Source organism: Dendrobates tinctorius, unplaced genomic scaffold (assembly GCF_039654945.1).
Source record: "Dendrobates tinctorius isolate UK_male_01 unplaced genomic scaffold, ASM3965494v1 ptg000037l, whole genome shotgun sequence".
NCBI classification, from domain to species: Eukaryota; Metazoa; Chordata; class Amphibia; order Anura; family Dendrobatidae; genus Dendrobates; species Dendrobates tinctorius.
The window spans coordinates 12,290,806-12,314,664 of record NW_027361705.1 but is presented as its reverse complement, the minus strand read 5'-3'; the positions used below and the strand labels follow the sequence as shown (position 1 = coordinate 12,314,664).

At 45.8% G+C, this 23,859-nt stretch overlaps 1 protein-coding gene across 2 annotated transcripts in view; it reads left to right on the top strand.

The window, feature by feature from the left end:
• The window catches only part of ANO3 (anoctamin 3), a 1,013,249-nt gene that overhangs the window by 580,231 nt on the left and 409,159 nt on the right, over positions 1-23,859 (top strand). For both annotated transcript variants that reach the window (XM_073573877.1, XM_073573878.1), the window contains exon 5: positions 15,954-16,112. In XM_073573877.1, the coding sequence (XP_073429978.1) occupies positions 15,954-16,112 (159 nt within the window). The remainder of the gene's footprint in view (positions 1-15,953; positions 16,113-23,859) is intronic.

Below are 23,859 nucleotides of genomic sequence, written 5' to 3'. Positions count from 1 at the left end.
GAACCAAGGCCCCAAACCCCACTAACTGCTGCAACTGATGCACTACCTTGCCACGCAACACCCTAATCTCATCAGCGAGGGGCTGAAGCAGCTGGGCAGAGACCTGTATGTGGGTCATGGCTCACCAGGAAAAAAGTGGTTGGTGATAATGTCACAGGGTGACTTGTCCTGATGCGACCCGCAGGATGGCACTAAAACCAGGACAAACAAGGGGAACCTGGGAAAACAGTTACAACCATGGGTCTCTGCAATAGGGAATGGGGACGTGGAGACCTCCTGCACTCCCCTGAGGCAGTGTCCCTGAACCCTCCTAACGTTTCCTTTACAGGCTCTTCACCTGTTGCCGAGCCAGATACCTTAATCCCTAACTCACCCTGCACGTATCCCTTACTAGTGAACTGGATGGTGCAGATACTAATCCCACCGCTGTACTATGACACACAAGGAAAATACAACAAAACAGGGAAACCACACAACATAGCTTTGCTCTGCTGTAATTGCTCCCAGCAACAGAGTACGGCACCCGGATACAGCTTCCACCTGAATAGCTGCTAGTTTCAAGCTCTGGCTGAGCTGCAATGAGCTCATCTCAATAGCTTCTTTCTCCACTAAGGTTGGTTGGGAATGAACAATATCACCAACAGTGATTGAGAACACCTGATACTCCTTTATAGGTAGGAGCCAGGGTAATCACACCTGCTTGGTAATTTACATGTTATAACCCCAGCGGCCATCAGGGACAAAACCAGAACTAAAGCAACTACAGTGTAATAACCCCAGCTGTTGTGAGTTAATTTTCCCCTTCGTCACTGGGGTCTGGTGAACTCCCTATTCTGGTAAAGGAAGGTAATGAGCCTGATTATCAGGCACCTGAGTCTAATGAGGATGACTGGCTGAGTGGAGTCACGGACTGGATATAAGGCTGCCGATGCCCTTCTGCCCTGCGGGTGATTGCTCTGTGGACTTCTAGGACACCAGTCTGATTCCTGCTCCTCTAAAGCTAAGTTTCTGTTTTGCCTGTTAGCTTTTTGTTTTGTTTTTTGTTTTCCTTGCTTTTCAGTATTCTGCCATTCCCTGCTGGGCTGAGCTGAATCTCCTTTTGTCTGTAGCTCTGTCTTCAGTATATTCCTGAGTACTGACATAGCTTTTTTGAAGCCTAGCGTCTTCAGGGCCTTTTTCACTGTCAGTCTGTTGGCTCTTATTTTCATAGGGTTTTTCACGGATTGCAGACAGCAGCCTTCCTGTCCTTTTCTATTTAGTTAGCTTGGGCCCCTCTTTGCTCAGTCTATCTTTCTGTCTGTGTTAGTATTTTCATCTTGCTTCACCGTCATTATATGTTGGGGGCTGCCTTTTGCTTTGGGGTCTGCTCTGGGGCAGTTTAGATTTCCCCTTTCTTTCTTTAGGCCTATTTAATTCTCTGGCTGTGATCGAGGGGTCTAGGGCATCGTAGGAACCTCCCACGGCTACTGCTAGTTGTGTTGATAGGTTCAGGGGTCTGCAATCCGATAGCTGCCAACTTCTCTGGTTTTCTGGACTTAGCTAGCATTTCTGTTTTTGCCTCCTACGGTGACTCAATCATAACAGAATCACCCGCCATACCGCAGGTCCTAGGGTACTCAATAGCAGGAAAGAATTGTGTATAAAAAAAAAAAAAAAAGGTGTGTGCATATCCTTTCCTCTATATCTCTGAGGCCGTAGGGGGAATTTTTTTTTCTCTCAATGGAGATAAAGCAATTGTCTGATCGTGTGGAGTAGCTCGCTGCGGAAGTGCGGGGAATTTCCGCCTACCTTGCTCGTTCGCATGCTGTTGAACCAAAGATCCCTACACCTGATGTATTTTTTGGGGGATCGATCTAAATTTTTGAGTTTAAAAAATAATTGGAAATTATTTTTTGCCTTGAAGCCTAACTCGTCAGGGAGCTCCACGCAGGAGGTTAAAATTGTCATCTCTTTGCTGCGTGGCGATCCCCAGGATTGGGCGTTTTCTTTGAAACCAGATGATCCTATTCTGACTAATGTGAACGCATTCTTTCAAGCTTTGGGGTTGTTGTATGACGAACCTAATGCTATTGATCTGGCTGAAAAGACCCTGTTGGCATTGAACCAGGGTCGAGATTCTGCAGAGTTGTACTGTCAAAAGTTCCGAAAGTGGGCGGTCCTTACTACCTGGAATGATAATGCCTTGGCTGCTCTCTTTCGGAAGGGTTTGTCAGAAGCCGTAAAAGATACTATGGTGGGATTTCCTGTTCCCACTGGTCTGGACGATTCTATGTCATTAGCCATTCAGGTTGATCGGCGTTTACGTGAACGCAGGATTGCACGAGAGGTGTTGCCACCCGTTGAACAGACGTCTGAACCTATGCAATGTGATAGAGTTTTGTCTAAGGTGCAACGTCAGGAGTTCAGAAGGCGTAATAAGCTATGTTTTTTCTGTGGAGATGCCTCGCATATTATTTCTGTTTGTCCTAAACGAGAGAAACGCTTTGCACACACGTTTTCTGTTGGTGGTGTTCAACCTAAGTTTCTTCTGGCAATTACTCTGATCTGCTCCCTGTCCACATTTTTCGCCAAGGCTTTTGTGGATTCGGGAGCAGCGCTAAACCTAATGGATTTGGATTTTGCTAAACGTTGTGGATTTCCGATGACACCTCTGCAGACGCCTATCCCTTTGAGGGGGATTGATGCTACTCCTTTGGCTAAAAATAAACCTCAGTTTTGGACCCAGGTGGTCATGCGGGTCGCCCCAGACCATCAAGAAAATTGCAGATTTTTGGTATTGCATGGTCTGCATGATGCCGTTGTTCTGGGGTTTCCCTGGTTGCAAATTCATAATCCAGTTTTGGATTGGAAATCTGTGTCTGTGGTGAGTTGGGGTTGTCGGTGTGCCTTTAGTGAGGCTCCGGTTTTTTCCACCTCTCCTCAGTCGCATGATGTTCCGGACTATTTGGCGGACTTTTATGATGTATTTAGTGAGAATGAGTCCGCGTCCTTGCCTCCTCATAGGAGTTATGACTGTGCAATTGAACTAAGCTCAGGGTGTAAATTTCCCAAGGGTTGGCTCTTCAATTTATCTGTACCCGAGCACGAGGCTATGCGGTCCTATATTAAGGAGGCGTTGGAGAAGGGTCATATTAGACCATCCTCTTCACCCTTAGGTGCCGGTTTTTTTTTTGTGGCCAAAAAGGATGGTTCTTTAAGGCCTTGTATTGATTATCGTGCCCTCAATAAAATTACTATTAAATATCAGTATCCGTTACCCCTGATTTCGGATCTATTCTCTAGAGTTAGAGGTGCTTGCTGGTTTACCAAGCTTGACCTCAGGGGGGCGTATAATCTTATCCGCATTAAGCAGGGGGATGAATGGAAGACGGCGTTTAATACTCCGGAGGGACATTTTGAGTACCTGGTGATGCCTTTTGGGCTCACTAATGCCCCTTCTGTCTTCCAGTGCTTCATGAACGATATTTTCCGAGACTTTGTCGATAAATTTTTGATTATCCATCTGGATGATATTTTGATCTTCTCCAAGGTTTGGGTTTCTCATGTGGAACATATTTGGACTGTGTTCCGGATCTTGAGGGAGAATTCCCTGTATGTCAAAGGATCGAAATGCCTTTTTGGAGTAGAGAGGATTTCATTTTTGGGATTTATTTTGTCTCCGTCAACTATTGAAATGGACCCGGCCAAGGTACAGGCCATTTATGATTGGGTTCAGCCCACTTCTTTGAAGGCCCTCCAGAAGTTTTTGGGTTTTGCTAATTTTTATCGGAAATTTCTAGCAAAATTTTCTAGTATTGCCAAGCCATTGACTGATCTGACTAAGAAGGGTGCTGATGTGTTGAATTGGTCTCCTGAGGCTGTTGCTTCCTTTCAGGAGCTGAAGCGAAGATTTACCTCCGCCCCGGTTTTGCGGCAACCTGATGTCTCACTCCCGTTCCAGGTAGAGGTGGATGCTTCTGAGATTGGTGCAGGAGCTGTTTTGTCCCAAAAGGATCCTGTAACATCTAAAATGAATCCCTGTGCTTTCTTTTCCCGAAAGTTCTCTCCATCTGAACGTAACTATGATGTGGGGAATCGGGAACTGTTGGCCATGAAATGGGCATTTGAGGAGTGGAGACATTGGTTGGAGGGAGCTAAACATCAAGTTGTGGTCCTCACTGACCACAAGAATTTGATTTACCTAGAGTCGGCTAAACGCTTGAACCCTAGACAGGCTAGGTGGGCCTTGTTTTTTACACGTTTTGATTTTGTGGTCTCTTTTCTTCCTGGAACTAAGAATGTCAAGGCAGACGCCCTCTCTAGGAGTTTCTTTGCTGATTCTCCTGTGGTGACCAAGCCTACTAATATCTTAGGCAAAGGGGTAGTTCTTTCTGCCATCTCGCCCGATTTGAGACTTGCTCTGCAAGAGTTCCAGGAGGACAAACCTGAGCGTTGTCCCAGTGGAAAGTTGTATGTTCCTGACCAGTGGAAGAAGAGAGTGATGTCTGAAGTTCATTGCTCTGCATTGGCTGGTCATCCAGGTATTTTTGGTACTAGAGATCTGGTGAGTCGCTCTTTTTGGTGGCCCACCTTGTCTCATGATGTCAGGAATTTTGTGCAGTCCTGTGGGACTTGCTCCCGGTCTAAATCTTGTTCTCGCTCTATTGGGTTGTTGATGCCTTTGCCGTTCCCCAGGAGGCCATGGACCCATATTTCAATGGATTTCATCTCTGATATGCCGGTCTCTCAAAGAATGACTGTTATTTGGGTGATTTGTGATAGGTTCTCTAAGATGGTTCATCTTGTACCACTCCCTAAGTTGCCATCTTCCTCTGAGTTGGTGCCCCTGTTTTTGCAACAGGTGGTTCGCTTACAAGGGATTCCTGAGAACATTGTGTCTGACAGAGGAGTTCATTTTGTGTCTAGATTTTGGAGGACTTTCTGTTCCAAGCTGGGAATTCAGTTGTCCTTCTCCTCTGCTTTTCACCCTCAGACCAATGGGCAGACAGAGAGAACAAACCAGACCTTGGAGTCGTATTTGAGATGTTTTATTTCCGCTGATCAGGATGATTAGGTTTCGTTTTTGCCCTTGGCCGAATTTGCTTTAAATAATAGAGCTAGTTCTGCCACTTTGATGTCACCTTTTTTTTGTAACTTTGGGTTTCATCCTCGATTTTCTTCAGGGCAGGTGGAGCCTTCTGCCTGCCCAGGTGTTGACACTGTGGTGGAGAGAATGCACCAGATCTGGGACCAAGTGGTGGATAAGTTATCTCTCTGCCAGGAAAAGGCCCAGCGGTTTTCCAATCGACATAGGACCATTGGTCCCCAGTTTAAGATTGGTGATATGGTGTGGTTATCATCAAAAAATATTGCTATGAAGGTGGCTTCTCCTAAGTTTAAGCCTAGATTTATTGGACCTTACAAGATTTTGGAGATTATTAATCCGGTCTCTTTTCGTTTGGCTCTTCCTGTCACATTTAAAATCCATAATGTGTTCCATAAGTCCTTGTTGAAGAGGTTTGTTGAACCAGTTGTTCCTGGGGTGGCACCTCCAGACCCTGTATTGGTTGAAGGTAGCATGGAATATGAGGTAGAGAAAATACTGGATTCCCGTCTGGCTAGACGGAGACTCCAGTATTTGGTTAAGTGGAAGGGTTATGGTCAGGAGGATAATTCCTGGGTCTCTGCCTCTGATATTCATGCCAAAAGATTGATGCGTGCATTTCATCGGGCTCACCCTGATCGCCCTGGTGGCGTGGTTGAGGGTTCGGTGACCCCTCCTCAAGGGGGAGGTACTGTTGTGAGTTCATTTTCCCCTTCGTCACTGGGGTCTGGTGAACTCCCTATTCTGGTAAAGGAAGGTAATGAGCCTGATTATCAGGCACCTGAGTCTAATGAGGATGACTGGCTGAGTGGAGTCACGGACTGGATATAAGGCTGCCGATGCCCTTCTGCCCTGCGGGTGATTTCTCTGTGGACTTCTAGGACACCAGTCTGATTCCTGCTCCTCTAAAGCTAAGTTTCTGTTTTGCCTGGGGTCTGCAATCCGATAGCTACCAACTTCTCTGGTTTTCTCGACTTAGCTAGCATTTCTGTTTTTGCCTCCTACGGTGACTCAATCATAACACCCAGCGGCCACCGGGGGCAAAACTAACCTTAAGCCAAAGGCTTAAAAGGAAAAAAAGGTTATCTGTGCTAAGTCTGTCACAATCCACCATGGATCGTGACAACCATTTTGTAAAATATTCACTTGAGTGTTGTGAACAAATGAATGTGGTTCATGAAATTCTCTCCATATGCTGACTCTGTTTAATCACTCTTTAATCAATCTTATCCAGCTGCCTGGGTTACTCAGTCCGTACTGGTGCGTCCTCCTCTCCAGAGAGGACTATAGGGGGCACATTAGGTGTATGTCTTTCCCTGAGGCATCTATCCACCGGATGGCAAGGGACATGGTGGCCCCCAGCGACCTGGGGGTGGCATACTGCACCAGAGTATCCTGCAACTTTGGAGACAGACACTGCACAAAATGACTCCTAAGTGCAGGGTCATTCCACTGCGTGTCAGTGGCCCACCTCCTGAACTCTGAGCAGTACTCAGCAAGCCGGGCTCCAAGTTTAATCCTACGGAGTCGGGTTTCCGCCAGGGAGACGCCATCAGGATCCCCATACACTAGCGCCAATGCTGCAAAGAACTCGTCCACAGATCGTAAAGATGGTGAATCGACCGGCAGGGAGAAGGCCCAGGATTGGGGAACCCCTTAAGAAGGGACATAATGATTCCCACTCGTTGCTCCACATTCCCTGATGAACGAGGGTGAAGCCTGAAGTATACCTTGCAGGCTTGCTGAAAAAACAAGAATTTATCTCTCCCTCCAGAAAACCTGTCAGGGAGGGATATCTTGGGTTCTGGCTGAGCCTGCACCTGAACCAAGGCCCCAAACCCCACTAACTGCTGCAACTGATGCACTACCTTGCCACGCAACACCCTAATCTCATCAGCGAGGGGCTGAAGAAAGCTGGGCAGAGACCTGTATGTGGGTCATGGCTCACCAGGAAAAAAGTGGTTGGTGATAATGTCACGGAGTGACTTGTCCTCTGTGATGCGACCCGCAGGACGGCACTAAAACCAGGACAAACAAGGGGAACTTGGGAAAACAGTTACAACCATGGGTCTCTGCAATAGGGAACGGGGACGTGGAGACCTCCTGCACTCCCCTGAGGCAGTGTCCCTGAACCCTCCTAACGTTTCCTTTACAGGCTCTTCACCTGTTGCCGAGCCAGATACCTTAATCCCTAACTCACCCTGCACGTATCCCTTACTAGTGAACTGGATGGTGCAGATACTAATCCCACCGCTGTACTATGACACACAAGGAAAATACAACAAAACAGGGAAACCACACAACATAGCTTTGCTCTGCTGTAATTGCTCCCAGCAACAGAGTACGGCACCCGGATACAGCTTCCACCTGAATAGCTGCTAGTTTCAAGCTCTGGCTGAGCTGCAATGAGCTCATCTCAATAGCTTCTTTCTCCACTAAGGTTGGTTGGGAATGAACAATATCACCAACAGTGATTGAGAACACCTGATACTCCTTTATAGGTAGGAGCCAGGGTAATCACACCTGCTTGGTAATTTACATGTTATAACCCCAGCGGCCATCAGGGACAAAACCAGAACTAAAGCAACTACAGTGTAATAACCCCAGCTGTTGTGAGTTAATTTTCCCCTTCGTCACTGGGGTCTGGTGAACTCCCTATTCTGGTAAAGGAAGGTAATGAGCCTGATTATCAGGCACCTGAGTCTAATGAGGATGACTGGCTGAGTGGAGTCACGGACTGGATATAAGGCTGCCGATGCCCTTCTGCCCTGCGGGTGATTGCTCTGTGGACTTCTAGGACACCAGTCTGATTCCTGCTCCTCTAAAGCTAAGTTTCTGTTTTGCCTGTTAGCTTTTTGTTTTGTTTTTTGTTTTCCTTGCTTTTCAGTATTCTGCCATTCCCTGCTGGGCTGAGCTGAATCTCCTTTTGTCTGTAGCTCTGTCTTCAGTATATTCCTGAGTACTGACATAGCTTTTTTGAAGCCTAGCGTCTTCAGGGCCTTTTTCACTGTCAGTCTGTTGGCTCTTATTTTCATAGGGTTTTTCACGGATTGCAGACAGCAGCCTTCCTGTCCTTTTCTATTTAGTTAGCTTGGGCCCCTCTTTGCACAGTCTATCTTTCTGTCTGTGTTAGTATTTTCATCTTGCTTCACCGTCATTATATGTTGGGGGCTGCCTTTTGCTTTGGGGTCTGCTCTGGGGCAGTTTAGATTTCCCCTTTCTTTCTTTAGGCCTATTTAATTCTCCGGCTGTGATCGAGGGGTCTAGGGCATCGTAGGAACCTCCCACGGCTACTGCTAGTTGTGTTGATAGGTTCAGGGGTCTGCAATCCGATAGCTGCCAACTTCTCTGGTTTTCTGGACTTAGCTAGCATTTCTGTTTTTGCCTCCTACGGTGACTCAATCATAACAGAATCACCCGCCATACCGCAGATCCTAGGGTACTCAATAGCAGGAAAGAATTGTGTATAAAAAAAAAAAAAAGGTGTGTGCATTTTCTTTCCTCTATATCTCTGAGGCCGTAGGGGGAATTTTTTTTTCTCTCAATGGAGATAAAGCAATTGTCTGATCGTGTGGAGCAGCTCGCTGCGGAAGTGCGGGGAATTTCCGCCTACCTTGCTCGTTCGCATGCTGTTGAACCAAAGATCCCTACACCTGATGTATTTTTTGGGGGATCGATCTAAATTTTTGAGTTTCAAAAATAATTGTAAATTATTTTTTGCCTTGAAGCCTAACTCGTCAGGGAGCTTCGCGCAGGAGGTTAAAATTGTCATCTCTTTGCTGCGTGGCGATCCCCAGGATTGGGCGTTTTCTTTGAAACCAGATGATCCTATTCTGACTAATGTGAACGCATTCTTTCAAGCTTTGGGGTTGTTGTATGACGAACCTAATGCTATTGATCTGGCTGAAAAGACCCTGTTGGCATTGAACCAGGGTCGAGATTCTGCAGAGTTGTACTGTCAAAAGTTCCGAAAGTGGGCGGTCCTTACTACCTGGAATGATAATGCCTTGGCTGCTCTCTTTCGGAAGGGTTTGTCAGAAGCCGTAAAAGATACTATGGTGGGATTTCCTGTTCCCTCTGGTCTGGACGATTCTATGTCATTAGCCATTCAGGTTGATCGGCGTTTACGTGAACGCAGGATTGCACGAGAGGTGCAACGTCAGGAGTTCAGAAGGCGTAATAAGCTGTGTTTTTTCTGTGGAGATGCCTCGCATATTATTTCTGTTTGTCCTAAACGAGAGAAACGCTTTGCACACACGTTTTCTGTTGGTGGTGTTCAACCTAAGTTTCTTCTGGCAATTACTCTGATCTGCTCCCTGTCCACATTTTCCGCCAAGGCTTTTGTGGATTCGGGAGCAGCGCTAAACCTAATGGACTTGGATTTTGCTAAACGTTGTGGATTTCCGATGACACCTCTGCAGACGCCTATCCCTTTGAGGGGGATTGATGCTACTCCTTTGGCTAAAAATAAACCTCAGTTTTGGACCCAGGTGGTCATGCGGGTCGCCCCAGACCATCAAGAAAATTGCAGATTTTTGGTATTGCATGGTCTGCATGATGCCGTTGTTCTGGGGTTTCCCTGGTTGCAAATTCATAATCCAGTTTTGGATTGGAAATCTGTATCTGTGGTGAGTTGGGGTTGTCGGTTTGCCTTTAGTGAAGCTCCGGTTTTTTCCACCTCTCCTCAGTCGCATGATGTTCCGGACTATTTGGCGGACTTTTATGATGTATTTAGTGAGAATGAGTCCGCGTCCTTGCCTCCTCATAGGAGTTATGACTGTGCAATTGAACTAAGCTCAGGGTGTAAATTTCCCAAGGGTCGGCTCTTCAATTTATCTGTACCCGAGCACGAGGCTATGCGGTCCTATATTAAGGAGGCGTTGGAGAAGGGTCATATTAGACCATCCTCTTCACCCTTAGGTGCCGGTTTTTTTTTTGTGGCCAAAAAGGATGGTTCTTTAAGGCCTTGTATTGATTATCGTGCCCTCAATAAAATTACTGTTAAATATCAGTATCCGTTACCCCTGATTTCGGATCTATTCTCTAGAGTTAGAGGTGCTTGCTGGTTTACCAAGCTTGACCTCAGGGGGGCGTATAATCTTATCTGCATTAAGCAGGGGGATGAATGGAAGACGGCGTTTAATACTCCGGAGGGACATTTTGAGTACCTGGTGATGCCTTTTGGGCTCACTAATGCCCCTTCTGTCTTCCAGTGCTTCATGAACGATATTTTCCGAGACTTTGTCGATAAATTTTTGATTATCTATCTGGATGATATTTTGATCTTCTCCAAGGTTTGGGTTTCTCATGTGGAACATATTTGGACTGTGTTCCGGATCTTGAGGGAGAATTCCCTGTATGTCAAAGGATCGAAATGCCTTTTTGGAGTAGAGAGGATTTCATTTTTGGGATTTATTTTGTCTCCGTCAACTATTGAAATGGACCCGGCCAAGGTACAGGCCATTTATGATTGGGTTCAGCCCACTTCTTTGAAGGCCCTCCAGAAGTTTTTGGGTTTTGCTAATTTTTATCGGAAATTTCTAGCAAAATTTTCTAGTATTGCCAAGCCATTGACTGATCTGACTAAGAAGGGTGCTGATGTGTTGAATTGGTCTCCTGAGGCTGTTGCTTCCTTTCAGGAGCTGAAGCGAAGATTTACCTCCGCCCCGGTTTTGCGGCAACCTGATGTCTCACTCCCGTTCCAGGTAGAGGTGGATGCTTCTGAGATTGGTGCAGGAGCTGTTTTGTCCCAAAAGGATCCTGTAACATCTAAAATGAATCCCTGTGCTTTCTTTTCCCAAAAGTTCTCTCCATCTGAACGTAACTATGATGTGGGGAATCGGGAACTGTTGGCCATGAAATGGGCATTTGAGGAGTGGAGACATTGGTTGGAGGGAGCTAAACATCAAGTTGTGGTCCTCACTGACCACAAGAATTTGATTTACCTAGAGTCGGCTAAACGCTTGAACCCTAGACAGGCTAGGTGGGCCTTGTTTTTTACACGTTTTGATTTTGTGGTCTCTTTTCTTCCTGGAACTAAGAATGTCAAGGCAGACGCCCTCTCTAGGAGTTTCTTTGCTGATTCTCCTGTGGTGACCAAGCCTACTAATATCTTAGGCGAAGGGGTAGTTCTTTCTGCCATCTCGCCCGATTTGAGACTTGCTCTGCAAGAGTTCCAGGAGGACAAACCTGAGCGTTGTCCCAGTGGAAAGTTGTATGTTCCTGACCAGTGGAAGAAGAGAGTGATGTCTGAAGTTCATTGCTCTGCATTGGCTGGTCATCCAGGTATTTTTGGTACTAGAGATCTGGTGAGTCGCTCTTTTTGGTGGCCCACCTTGTCTCATGATGTCAGGAATTTTGTGCAGTCCTGTGGGACTTGCTCCCGGTCTAAATCTTGTTCTCGCTCTATTGGGTTGTTGATGCCTTTGCCGTTCCCCAGGAGGCCATGGACCCATATTTCAATGGATTTCATCTCTGATATGCCGGTCTCTCAAAGAATGACTGTTATTTGGTGATTTGGGGATTCCTGAAAACATTGTGTCTGACAGAGGAGTTCATTTTGTGTCTAGATTTTGGAGGACTTTCTGTTCCAAGCTGGGAATTCAGTTGTCCTTCTCCTCTGCTTTTCACCCTCAGACCAATGGGCAGACAGAGAGAACAAACCAGACCTTGGAGTCGTATTTGAGATGTTTTATTTCCGCTGATCAGGATGATTGGGTTTCGTTTTTGCCCTTGGCCGAATTTGCTTTAAATAATAGAGCTAGTTCTGCCACTTTGATGTCACCTTTTTTTTGTAACTTTGGGTTTCATCCTCGATTTTCTTCAGGGCAGGTGGAGCCTTCTGCCTGCCCAGGTGTTGACACTGTGGTGGAGAGAATGCACCAGATCTGGGACCAAGTGGTGGATAAGTTATCTCTCTCCCAGGAAAAGGCCCAGCGGTTTTCCAATCGACATAGGACCATTGGTCCCCAGTTTAAGATTGGTGATATGGTGTGGTTATCATCAAAAAATATTGCTATGAAGGTGGCTTCTCCTAAGTTTAAGCCTAGATTTATTGGACCTTACAAGATTTTGGAGATTATTAATCCGGTCTCTTTTCGTTTGGCTCTTCCTGTCACATTTAAAATCCATAATGTGTTCCATAAGTCCTTGTTGAAGAGGTTTGTTGAACCAGTTGTTCCTGGGGTGGCACCTCCAGACCCTGTATTGGTTGAAGGTAGCATGGAATATGAGGTAGAGAAAATACTGGATTCCCGTCTGGCTAGACGGAGACTCCAGTATTTGGTTAAGTGGAAGGGTTATGGTCAGGAGGATAATTCCTGGGTCTCTGCCTCTGATATTCATGCCAAAAGATTGATGCGTGCATTTCATCGGGCTCACCCTGATCGCCCTGGTGGCGTGGTTGAGGGTTCGGTGACCCCTCCTCAAGGGGGAGGTACTGTTGTGAGTTCATTTTCCCCTTTGTCACTGGGGTCTGGTGAACTCCCTATTCTGGTAAAGGAAGGTAATGAGCCTGATTATCAGGCACCTGAGTCTAATGAGGATGACTGGCTGAGTGGCGTCACGGACTGGATATAAGGCTGCCGATGCCCTTCTGCCCTGCGGGTGATTTCTCTGTGGACTTCTAGGACACCAGTCTGATTCCTGCTCCTCTAAAGCTAAGTTTCTGTTTTGCCTGTTAGCTTTTTGTTTTGCTTTTTGTTTTCCTTGCTTTTCAGTATTCTGCCATTCCCTGCTGGGGTGAGCTGAATCTCCTTTTGCCTGTAGCTCTGTCTTCAGTATATTCCTGAGTACTGACATAGCTTTTTTGAAGCCTAGCGTCTTCAAGGCCTTTTTCACTGTCAGTCTGTTGGCTCTTATTTTCATAGGGTATTTCACGGATTGCAGACAGCAGCCTTCCTGTCCTTTTCTATTTAGTTAGCTTGGGCCCCTCTTTGCTCAGTCTATCTTTCTGTCTGTGTTAGTATTTTGATCTTGCTTCACCGTCATTATATGTTGGGGGCTGCCTTTTGCTTTGGGGTCTGCTCTGGGGCAGTTTAGATTTCCCCTTTCTTTCTTTAGGCCTATTTAATTCTCCGGCTGTGATCGAGGGGTCTAGGGCATCGTAGGAACCCCCCATGGCTACTGCTAGTTGTGTTGATAGGTTCAGGGGTCTGCAATCCGATAGCTGCCAACTTCTCTGGTTTTCTCGACTTAGCTAGCATTTCTGTTTTTGCCTCCTACGGTGACTCAATCATAACACCCAGCGGCCACCGGGGGCAAAACTAACCTTAAGCCAAAGGCTTAAAAGGAAAAAAGGTTATCTGTGCTAAGTCTGTCACAATCTACCATGGATCGTGACAACCATTTTGTAAAATATTCACTTGAGTGTTGTGAACAAATGAATGTGGTTCATGAAATTCTCTCCATATGTAGCAAAAAAAAAAATCTGTAAAATCCCCATAAAAGACTCTGCTGAAAGTGACCGGCCTAATTGGAGTAATATTATTTGTTCAGCAAATGAATTGAAGAACTTGGCATTCAAATGGGAGATGTGTTGAAATAAAGATATTTTTATTATTGCATTCAAGTTTTTTTTTAAGTTTTCAGTCTTATATCAAACCTTCACCAGAACTGAAGAAATGAGGGGAGGAACCATGGTACCAGTGCTTATGGAATGTGATCTGCGTCACTTGTGGATGCGCCTCCACAAGTGATGCAGATTGCATTCCACAAGTGATGGTATTGTAGTTCCTTCTCTCCTGCGTTCAGTTCTGATGAAGGTCTGATGTAAGACGGAAAACATTAAACAAACCTTGAATGTAATAATAAAAAACTTTATTTCAACACATCTCCCATTTAAATGCGAAGTTCTTCAATTTGTTAGTACATACAGGTTGGAAACCCTATTTGAGCACTATCCACTTCAACAACAAGAGTGGCATTTCTACAGTGGGGAAAAAATATTTAGTCGGCCGCCAATTATGCAAGTTCTCCCACTTAAAAAGATGAGAGAGGCCTGTAATTGACATCATAGGTAGAGCACAACTATGAGAGTCAAAATGAGAAAACAAATCCAGAAAATCACCTTGTCTGATTTGGCAAGATTTATTTTGCAAATTATGGTGGAAAATAAGTATTTGGTCATTAACTAAAGTTCATCTCAATATTTTGCTATATATCCTTTGTTGGCAATAACAGAGGTCAAACGTTTTCTGTACGTCTTCACAAGGTTGGCACACACTGTTGGTGGTATGTTGGCCCATTCCTCCATGCAGATCTCCTCCAGAGCAGTGATGTTTTATGCCTGTCACTGGGCAACACAGACTTTCAAATCCCTCCAAGGTTTTCTATGGGGTTTAGATCTGGAGACTGGCTAGGCCACTGTAGGACATTCATATGCTTCTTATGAAGCCACTCCTTCGTTGTCCTGGCGATGTGCTTGGGATCATTATCATGCTGAAAGGAGCCATCCACGTTTCGTCTTTAATTCGCTTGCTGATGGAAAGAGGTTTGCACTCAAAATCTAAGGATACATGGCCCCATTCACTCTTTCATGTACATGGATCAGCCGTCCTGGTACCTTTTCAAAGAAACAGCCCCCAAAGCATGATGTTGCCATCCCAATGCTTCACAGTAGGTATGGTGTTCTTTGGATGCAACTCAGCGTTCTGTCTCCTCCAAACATGCAAGTTTTGTTTCAACCAAACAGTTCTACTTTGGTTTCATCAGACCATATGACATTCTCCCAATACTCTTCTGGATAATCCAAACGCTTTCTAGCAAACTTCAGACGGGCCTGGACATGTACTGACTATAGCAGGAGGACAAGTCTGGCACTGCAGGATCTGAATCCCTAGCGGCGTAGTGTGTTACTGATGGTAGCCTTAGTTACAGTGGTCCCAGCTCTATGCACGACATTCACTAGGCCCTTCTGTGTGGTTCTAGGATTTTTGCTAACCATTCTTGTGATCATTTTGACCCCACGAGGTGAGATCTTGCGTGGAACCCCAGATCGAGGGGGAATTATCAGTGGCGTTGTATGTCTTCCATTTTTTTATTTTTGCTCCCACAGTTGATTTCATCACACCAAGCTGCTTGCCTATTGCAGATTCAGTCTTCCCAGCCTGGTATAGGGCTACAATTTGGTTTCTGGTGTCCTTCGACAGCTCTTTGGTCTTCACCGTAGTGGAGTTTGGAGTGTGACTGAGGTTGTGGACAGCCGTCTTTTATGCTGATAACAAGTTCAAGCAGGTGCCATTACTACAGGTAATGAGTGGAGGACAGAGGAGCCTCTTAAAGAAGAAGTTACAGGTCTGTGAGAGTCAGAAATCTTGCATGTTTTTAGGTGACCGAATACTTATTTTCCACCATAATTTGCTAAATTAATCTTGCCAAATCAGACAAGGTGATTTTCTGGATTTGTTTTCTCATTATGACTCACATAGTTGTGGTACACCTATGATGTCAATTACAGGCCTCTCACATTTTTTTTTAAGTGTGAGAACTTGCAAAATTGGTGGCTGACTAAATACTTTTTTCCCCACTGTATATTTCTATCATTTGTTCAGTAATCAGTCTCGCTGGAAATAGACAGCTGTGTAACTGTCAATTTTTAACAACTTGACATATGAGGACAAGCTAAGGATTTTAACTGTCAATTTTTAACAACTTGACATATGAGGACAAGCTAAGGATTTTAATTTACAATTAGTACCATAATTTTAAGGATGATTGCCCTTAAAGTTTGTAACATGCAAATATATTGTATGTGTATAACGTATGGCTAGAGGTATGTCTACTTGTCAATCTAAGGTCATCAGCCATTGCTCTTTACAGTAAATCCCATTGTTTCATCATATTAACCACTTCGTTTTTTCTAACCCTACAGAACGAAATGACGTCAGTGGCGTCCCTTGGCTTATATTTTAAAGATGGAATAAAACGCATTGACTACATTTTGGTATATAAGAAATCCAGTCCACAGATCGAGAAACGCAGCACTTTCGAGAAAAACCTCAGAGCTGAGGGCTTAATGCTGGAAAAGGAAGTAAGTGCCTCTATCCAGTACACGGAGTGGAATAACCTAAGCCAGATATATTTGTAATGGGACTCTACAGCTAACGGTCCCTTCTTGACGTAATTTTTTGTGTCGATATTTGTTTGTAATAGCATGCCTTAAATTAAAATATTAATGGGACGGCTATGTGCCTGCTTTTAGCCTTTAACATTAAATCAATTTCGGCTGACTGACAATCCCCCAGCCGTGGTGACGGATGTTTTATGTGTCTAGTGTAAAACATCAAGAAGCACTTTGTTTCAACTCACATCACTTCAAGGCAATTTAGTTTCTATGTGTTTGTTTTTTCTTATCATTTTAATAGATGTTTGTTACTATTGTTGGTGTTTCCATGAGGATTTGCATTCTCAGACGTTCATATACTATTATAAATTCAACATAAGTTCAGTATGTTGTTATAAATTCATACACTTTATTTCCTTGGGGGTGACTTGGTCATCGTTAGAAGTAGGGGGCAAATAAATCACAGTCTCATTAACTGATATGGTAACAGTTAAGGATAAAAAAAAGAACTGTCAGAAAACCGGCAGGTGCAGAAGTACCTAGTCTAACCAGGCCATGGCAGAGTCATCTCCACTGCATTTTCTTGCCAAACTTACAAGAAACACTCCAGATGAGTATAAGCTTGCAGCAATATCAGTTTTATATATTTATATACGCTTTCCACGTTCCTACACGTGAAAGAGCTTTTTTCTCTTTTTTTCTTTGCACCAGTTATAGAGGCATATTATTGGGCATCATTCTTGTCATTGTCATAACCCAACCCAGTAACATACAAGGTCTCATGGTGGGAAAGTAGACTGGGCATCATTCTTGTAATTGTCATAACACAAACCAACAAAAACGAGGTCTCTTGGTGGAAAAGTTGAGGTATAACTACAGTGGGTGCAAGGGTTGCAGCTGCACCTGTACCCTGGAGCCTAAGAAAGCCTAAAAAGTCTCTTTCACCCATATGTAAGAAATGTAGCATAGGGTGCCACAATTTTCAGTGCCTAAGCCAAGGAATTTAGAATGTGCTTCACCACAATATGTGATCTTCTACTGAAGGTTAGCATGAAGTGTTGTTCATTCAGTGCACTGAATACTCCATCCCATAAAAAACTATCTGCAGCTTAAAGACCCCATCCAATCAATTTATATAAAATTGAATGTATGTGTGTATGTGTGTATTACCAATCAATCACGAAGCTTCTTTCATTTCACCACAGCTGTTTAAAAGAAGCTGAGCTGTGATTGGTTTCTATGAGCAACAGTTTTCCTAGCAACCAATCACTAAACATCTTTCATTTTCCCAGAGCTGTTTAAAAGAAGCTGAGCTGTGATTGGTTGCTATGAGCAACATTTTTCCCACTCCACAACACCTCTGCAGACACTGACCGGGTGGGAGAAATCTAGCATCCCTGGGAACATAAGCTCCCAGCCATTGTCTGCCCCCTAGAATGGAGCAGAGAGCACATGACAGAAATGAATCACCCCCCTCCCTGCCCATATACCCATCACACATCCTCCATCCCATAGGTACATCTTCCCTTTTAAAGAGATCTCCAGTATGGAAGTAAGGGCAAATCCTTCAGCGCTCTGATTCTGACACCTGACTTCTATTTAAAGGGATCATTGGTATGGAAGTCAGGGCAAATCCATCCAGCACTTTGGTTCTGACCCCAGGCCTCTCCTAAAGGGAATCTGTCACCCCATTTTAGCCCTATAAGCTGCGGCCACCGCCATCAGGGGCATTCTGTAATGCTGTAGATAAGCCCCCGATGAAACCTGAAAGATAAGAAAAACACGTTAGATTATACTCACCAGGGGCAGAGTGGGGTGCGGTGGGGTCAGGTCCGGCGCCTCCCATCTTCATACGATGATGTCCTCCTCCTTGCTTCTCCCGCTGCTCCTGCACAGGCATACTTTATCTGCCCTGTTGAGGGCAAAGTAAAGTACTGCAGTGCGCAGGCGCCGGGAAAGGTCAGAGAGGTCCAGCGCCTCCGCACTGCAGTAATGGTGACCGGTCTGCAAACCCTGTCTTATGAGGAAAGGTTGCAGGATTTGGGAATGTTTAGCTTGCACAAGAGAAAACTGAGAAGAGACTTAATAGCTGTCTACAAATATCTCAAGGGCTGTCACATTGTAGAAGGATCATCTTTATTCTCATTTGCACAAGGAAAGACTAGAAGCAATGGGATGAAACTGAATGGGAGGAGACACAGATTAGATATTAGAAAAAACTTTTTGACAGTTAGAGTGATCAATGATTGGAACAGGCTGCCACGAGAGATGGTGAGTTCTCCTTCAGTAGAAGTCTTCAAACAGAGGCTCAACAGACATGGGATGATTTAGCGAATACTGCTTTTGAGCAGGGGGTTGGACCAGATGGCCCAGGAGGTCACTTCCAACACTACGATTCTATGAATTGCCTTCAAATGCTCTGGTACTGACCCCAGGCTCTCTTAAAGGGATCTCCTGTATGGAAGTTAGGGCAAATCCCTCAGCGCTCTGAATCAGACACCATGATTCTATTAAAGGAATCATTGGTATGCAAGTCAGATCAAATCCACTCAATGCTCTGGTTCTGATCCCAAGCTCTCTTAAAGGGATCCCCGGTATGGAAGTTAGGGCAATTCCTCTCAGCGCTCTTATTCTGACCCAAGTCTCTCTTAAAGGTATAATTGGTATGGAAGTTAGGGCAATTCCACTCAGCACTCTGGTTCTGACCCCAGGAACCTCTTAAAGGGATCCCCGGCATGGAAGTGAGGGCAAATCCACTCTGCACTCTGATTCTGACCCAAGGCCCCTCTTAAAGGGATTCCTGGTATGGAAGTGAGGGCAAATCCACTCTGCACTTTGGTACTGATCCCAGGACTCTCTTAAAGGGATCTCTGGTATGGAAGTTAGGGTAAATCCCTCAGCGCTCTGATTCTCACCCCAGGCTTTGCTCTGGTTCTGATAGCAGGCCTCTCTTATATGGATCCCCGGTATGGAAGTTACGACCATTCCAATCAGTGCTCTGATTCTGACCCCAGGCTGACGGGATGATGTGGGATATTAGGGGTAGTAGTCCGGTGGCTCTGGATGATGTTGGATATTAGGGGTAGTAGTCCGGTGTTTCTGATGGAATGATGTGGGATATTAGGGGTAGCAGTCCGGTGGCTCTGACGGGATAATGTGGGATATTAGTGCTAGTAGTCCAGCAGCTGTGACGGGATGATGTGGGATATTAGTGGTAGTTGCCCGGTGGCTCTGGCTGACAGGATGATGGGGGATATTAGGGGTAGTAGTCCGGTGGCTCTGTCGAGACGATGTGGGATATTAGTGGTAGTAGTCTGGTGTCTCTGGCTGACGGGATGATGTGGGACATTAGGGGTAGTTGTCTGGTGGCTCTGGCTGACGGGATGATATGGGATATTAGAGGTAGTAGTCCGGTGGCTCTGGCTGACGGGATGATGTGGGACATTAGGGGTAGTTGTCTGGTAGCTCTGGCTGACAGGATGATGTGGGATATTATAGTGAATGTGGCTGTGCAGAATGGGCAGGGCTATACACTCAGCTTTATATATATAGATATAATCCTTATAATTTGTTATAACTAACAATAGTCAGTTACTATGCCCGGGCAATGCCGGGCTCTTCAGCTAGTAGATAGAGTTGAGCGAAACGGGTCAGTCAAATTCAAATATCGCCGACTTTAGCTAAAGTCGGGTTTCGCCGATCGAAACCCAACCATAGCGTGAGGTCGGCCATGAGGTCACCGAGCTGAGCGACAAAGTCGCGTTTCAAATAATGCTTCCAGCACCTTTTCTCAGCCAATGATGGAGGACGCACACTGTGGACAACGCGATGACATGAGCAGCGGCCACCTCCATCTTAGAGAAGGGCATTGAAGTGATTGGCTGGCTTTGTGTGGCGTCACAGTGGCTATAAAAGGCCGTGACCACCGACCGCCATCTTACTTCTGCCGATCTTAGAATAGGGAGAGGTGCTGCTGCTGATTCTGAATAAGGGAGAGTATTAGGCAGGGAAGAAGAAAAAAAAATTGCTTCTGCTGATAACGCTTTTCACTGTACAGTTAGTGTGCAGTGAAAGGGGAGGATTTTTGTTGTCTGCAGCAGTGCTGGTGGTGATTAGGCTGCCTTTTAAGGCTACCTGATAGCTGCATTGCTGTGTGCACACTGCTGTTCAAACTGCTTTTTTCAAAGCACTCCAACTTTTATTATTTTGTTCTGGTGAGTTACCGGGCGTTCATTTTTTCACACACCGTATAGCGGTGTATGCTCTTCACACACTACCGTGTACTGGCTGGTATCATGGACAAATACAAGCTATCTGTATGTGACTCTGGAAAAACAAACCAAGGAGATTTTCCATTTTTCCAGACCTACACCTTATAGAGCTGTCCGCTTTTCAAACAGTTTTGTATATCTGCTGTTTGATCACGGTCAAAACTATACAGAGACAGTGTGTGTCACTCCGTATAAAAATAGACGGAGATTGACAATTTTCCATACAGACACCATATAGAGCTGTCCGATTCTCAATCAGTATTGTATATCTGCTGTTCGCATTATAGTCACATCTATACAGAGTCAGCGTCTGTGTGTGACACTCCGTAAATACATATACAGAGATTGTTAGTTACACAAAAAACATATACAGCTGTACACTTCTGATACAGGTTTGTAAATCTGCTTGTTGGATTACAGTCAAATACATACTGGGAGAGCGTTAGAGACTAACAAAATATATACGTAGATTTAATTTTTTTAATACACATTACACAGCTGGACGCTCCTCATACAGTACCATCTCTATGCTGGTATTTTTGGTACATTTTCCCAAACATGAGGAAGTATGGTGGAAGAGGCCGCAGACATGGGCAGGGGGGCGCAGCTGGTACTGATGGTGGTGGTGCATCGGCTGGTTCTGGCAAAAGCACAATAGCAGCTAAGGCAGGAGGTGTTGAGCCTGCATCATCGTCTGGCCCAAGAAGACCTGTAAGGTTCCCTTTTCTTGGAGTAGGAAAACCGCCTTTAAAGCTGGAGCATCAGGAACAGGTTTTGGCGTACATTGCCGAAACAGCCACCAGCTCTATTGCCTCCTCTTCTGAACGTTCGAAACCTGCAAGCACGGAGTCGTCAGTGCAGGGTTCTGGTCATAAAAAACCCCTTTCCTTGTGTCCTTCACCCCCACCAAAAGTTAAGGATGCGGCAGCCCACACTTCAGATTACTCTATGGAGCTCTTTTCACATACCTTGCCTGGGTTATCCAGTCAAATCCTGAATTCCCCAGTCCAAGATGAATCTGACATGGAGTGCACTGATGCACAGCCACTGCTAGATGATTCTGCTGGTACATTGACCCAGAACACTACCTTGCCCTCGCAGTCTACTGAGCAAGAATCTGACCCTGATGAAACTCAGATGCCCCTTCCCGCATACTATACCACCTTACACGGTGACACAAAGGAAGGTAAATAGGAAGGTGCAGATGACTTTAAAGAGGAGGTGATGGATGACCCAGTTCTTGACCCGGATTGGCATCCATTGGGGGAGGAGGGTGGCGCTGGCAAAAGTTCAGATAAGGAGAAGGATCCGCAGCAGGCATTGACATCGCAGCAGCAGTTATCTGGCAGGTCCGTAGCTGTCCAAAAACGTGGACCAAAAACTAAAAGAGTTGCAGAACAGCTTGGCCAGACGGTCAACTTAGCACAGCGTGCAAGGCCAGAAAATGTATACCATAGTAGGACGAGTGCAGTGTGGCACTTCTTTGTCCAAAATCCTACTGATGAGGCAAAGGTTACCTGTAAGAAATGTGGAAGGACCTTTAGCCGAGGTAAACAACTCAGAAATCTGAATACCAGTTGCATGCTTAGACATTTAATCAACATGCACTTGCAAGCGTGGATTGACTACAAAACCTCAGGTAGCACATGTGCACCTGCTCCGACTGAAGGTAGCCAGCAACGCTCCATCTCTTCCCCCCCTGTAAGACCACTGCCACCATTAAGCAAGGCCAAAGCACTCAGGGAATCACAATGGTTTTGCAACACAACACTGAATCTAGGCCATCACCACCAATACCATCACCAACCACCTCTCACTCCGTCCGGTCCACCGCTACTTCCCCCATATGCAGCTCTCCAGTTCAGCTCACCCTACCAGACACTCTGAGTAGGACAAGAAAGTACTCATCCTCTCATCCGCGTACATTGTGTTTGAACGCCTACATTGCCAAACTAATCTCATTAGAGATGATGCTCTACCATTTGGTTCAAAGCGAAGCTTTCTGCGAGCGCATGGCCTACGCAGTCCCACGCTATGACCTACCCAGTCGGCACTTCTTTTCTCGAAAAGCCATCCCTGCCCTCCACCTGCATGTGAAAGACCGCATTGTCCATGCACTCAATCAATTAGTGAGTGGAAAGGTGCACCTCACAACAGATGCATGGTCCAGTAGGCATGGCCAGGGCCGTTACGTGTCCATCACTGCGCACTGGATTAATGTGGTGGATGCAGGCTCCACAGGGGACAGCGGCGGTGGAACAGTGCTGCCTAGCCCACGGTATAGGAAACAGTTGGTTGTAGGCTTTCAACCCTCCTCCTCCTCCATAAGCAAAAGCTCGTCCATGGAGCGCAGTCGCACGAGCACTCCATCCGCAGCTGCCAGTTTTGCACACGAGGTGTCCCACTATTGAACAGCTATTGGTAAGCGTCAGCAGGCTGTGTTAAAGATGATGACTTTGGGCGACAACAGACACACCGTTGAGGTACTGGCCGACTACTTGCAGCGACACTCTACATCTTGAGCCAGGCAAGGTAGTCAGTGATAACAGCTGTAATTTTGTGGCAGCCATAGCCCGTGCAAAACTCACACACATACCTTGCCTGGCTCATGCTTTGAACCTGGTGGTGCAGTGCTTCCTTAATAATTATCCAGAGTTAACATCCCTGCTCCATAAGTTGCGAAGACTGTGCTCGCACATCCGTTGCTCAAATGTCCACTCCACTCGTATGCAGAAGCTGTAGCGATTGCTCCACCTCCCCAAGCACCGCCTAATCATAGACGTTGCAACAAGGTGGAACTCCATCCTGCACATGGTTGAGAGGCTGTGCGCACAGAGGCAGGCTGTTATGCATTTGTGGGAGGATACACGGGCAGGCAGTTTGAGGGAAGACATGGAATTGTCGGGTGTGCAGTGGTCAAAGCTGAAAGACCTCTGTAAAATCCTTCAGTATTTTGAAGAATGCACATGACTGGTAAGCGCAGACGACGCCATCATAAGCATGAGCATCCCACTTATGCGTCTGCTCATGCAAAGCTTGACGCACATTAAGGATCTGGCATCTGCAGCGGAGGAGGAACAGGAGGAGGAGGAGGGAAGCCTTGCTGACAGTCAGCCATTGTCTGGTCAGGGAACTGTCCTGGATGAGGTGGAGTTAGAAGAGGAAGAGGAGAAGGAGAAAGAGGGGGATGATTATTTTGGGCGGGAGGATGCTTCTCAAGGGGCAAGAGAAAATGTTGGCGTTCCAAGGTCAGGTATAATGTTTGTGCGTGACTGTAGGGATGTGGATTTGCCAGAAAGTGCTCCTCCACCCAGCAGTGGCAGTGCATTATTGACACCTGGAACATTGGCCCACATGTCAGATTATGCCTTGCGGATCCTAAAAAGGGACCCCCGTATTGCCAAAATGATGAACGATGTTGACTACTGGCTGGTCAGCATCCT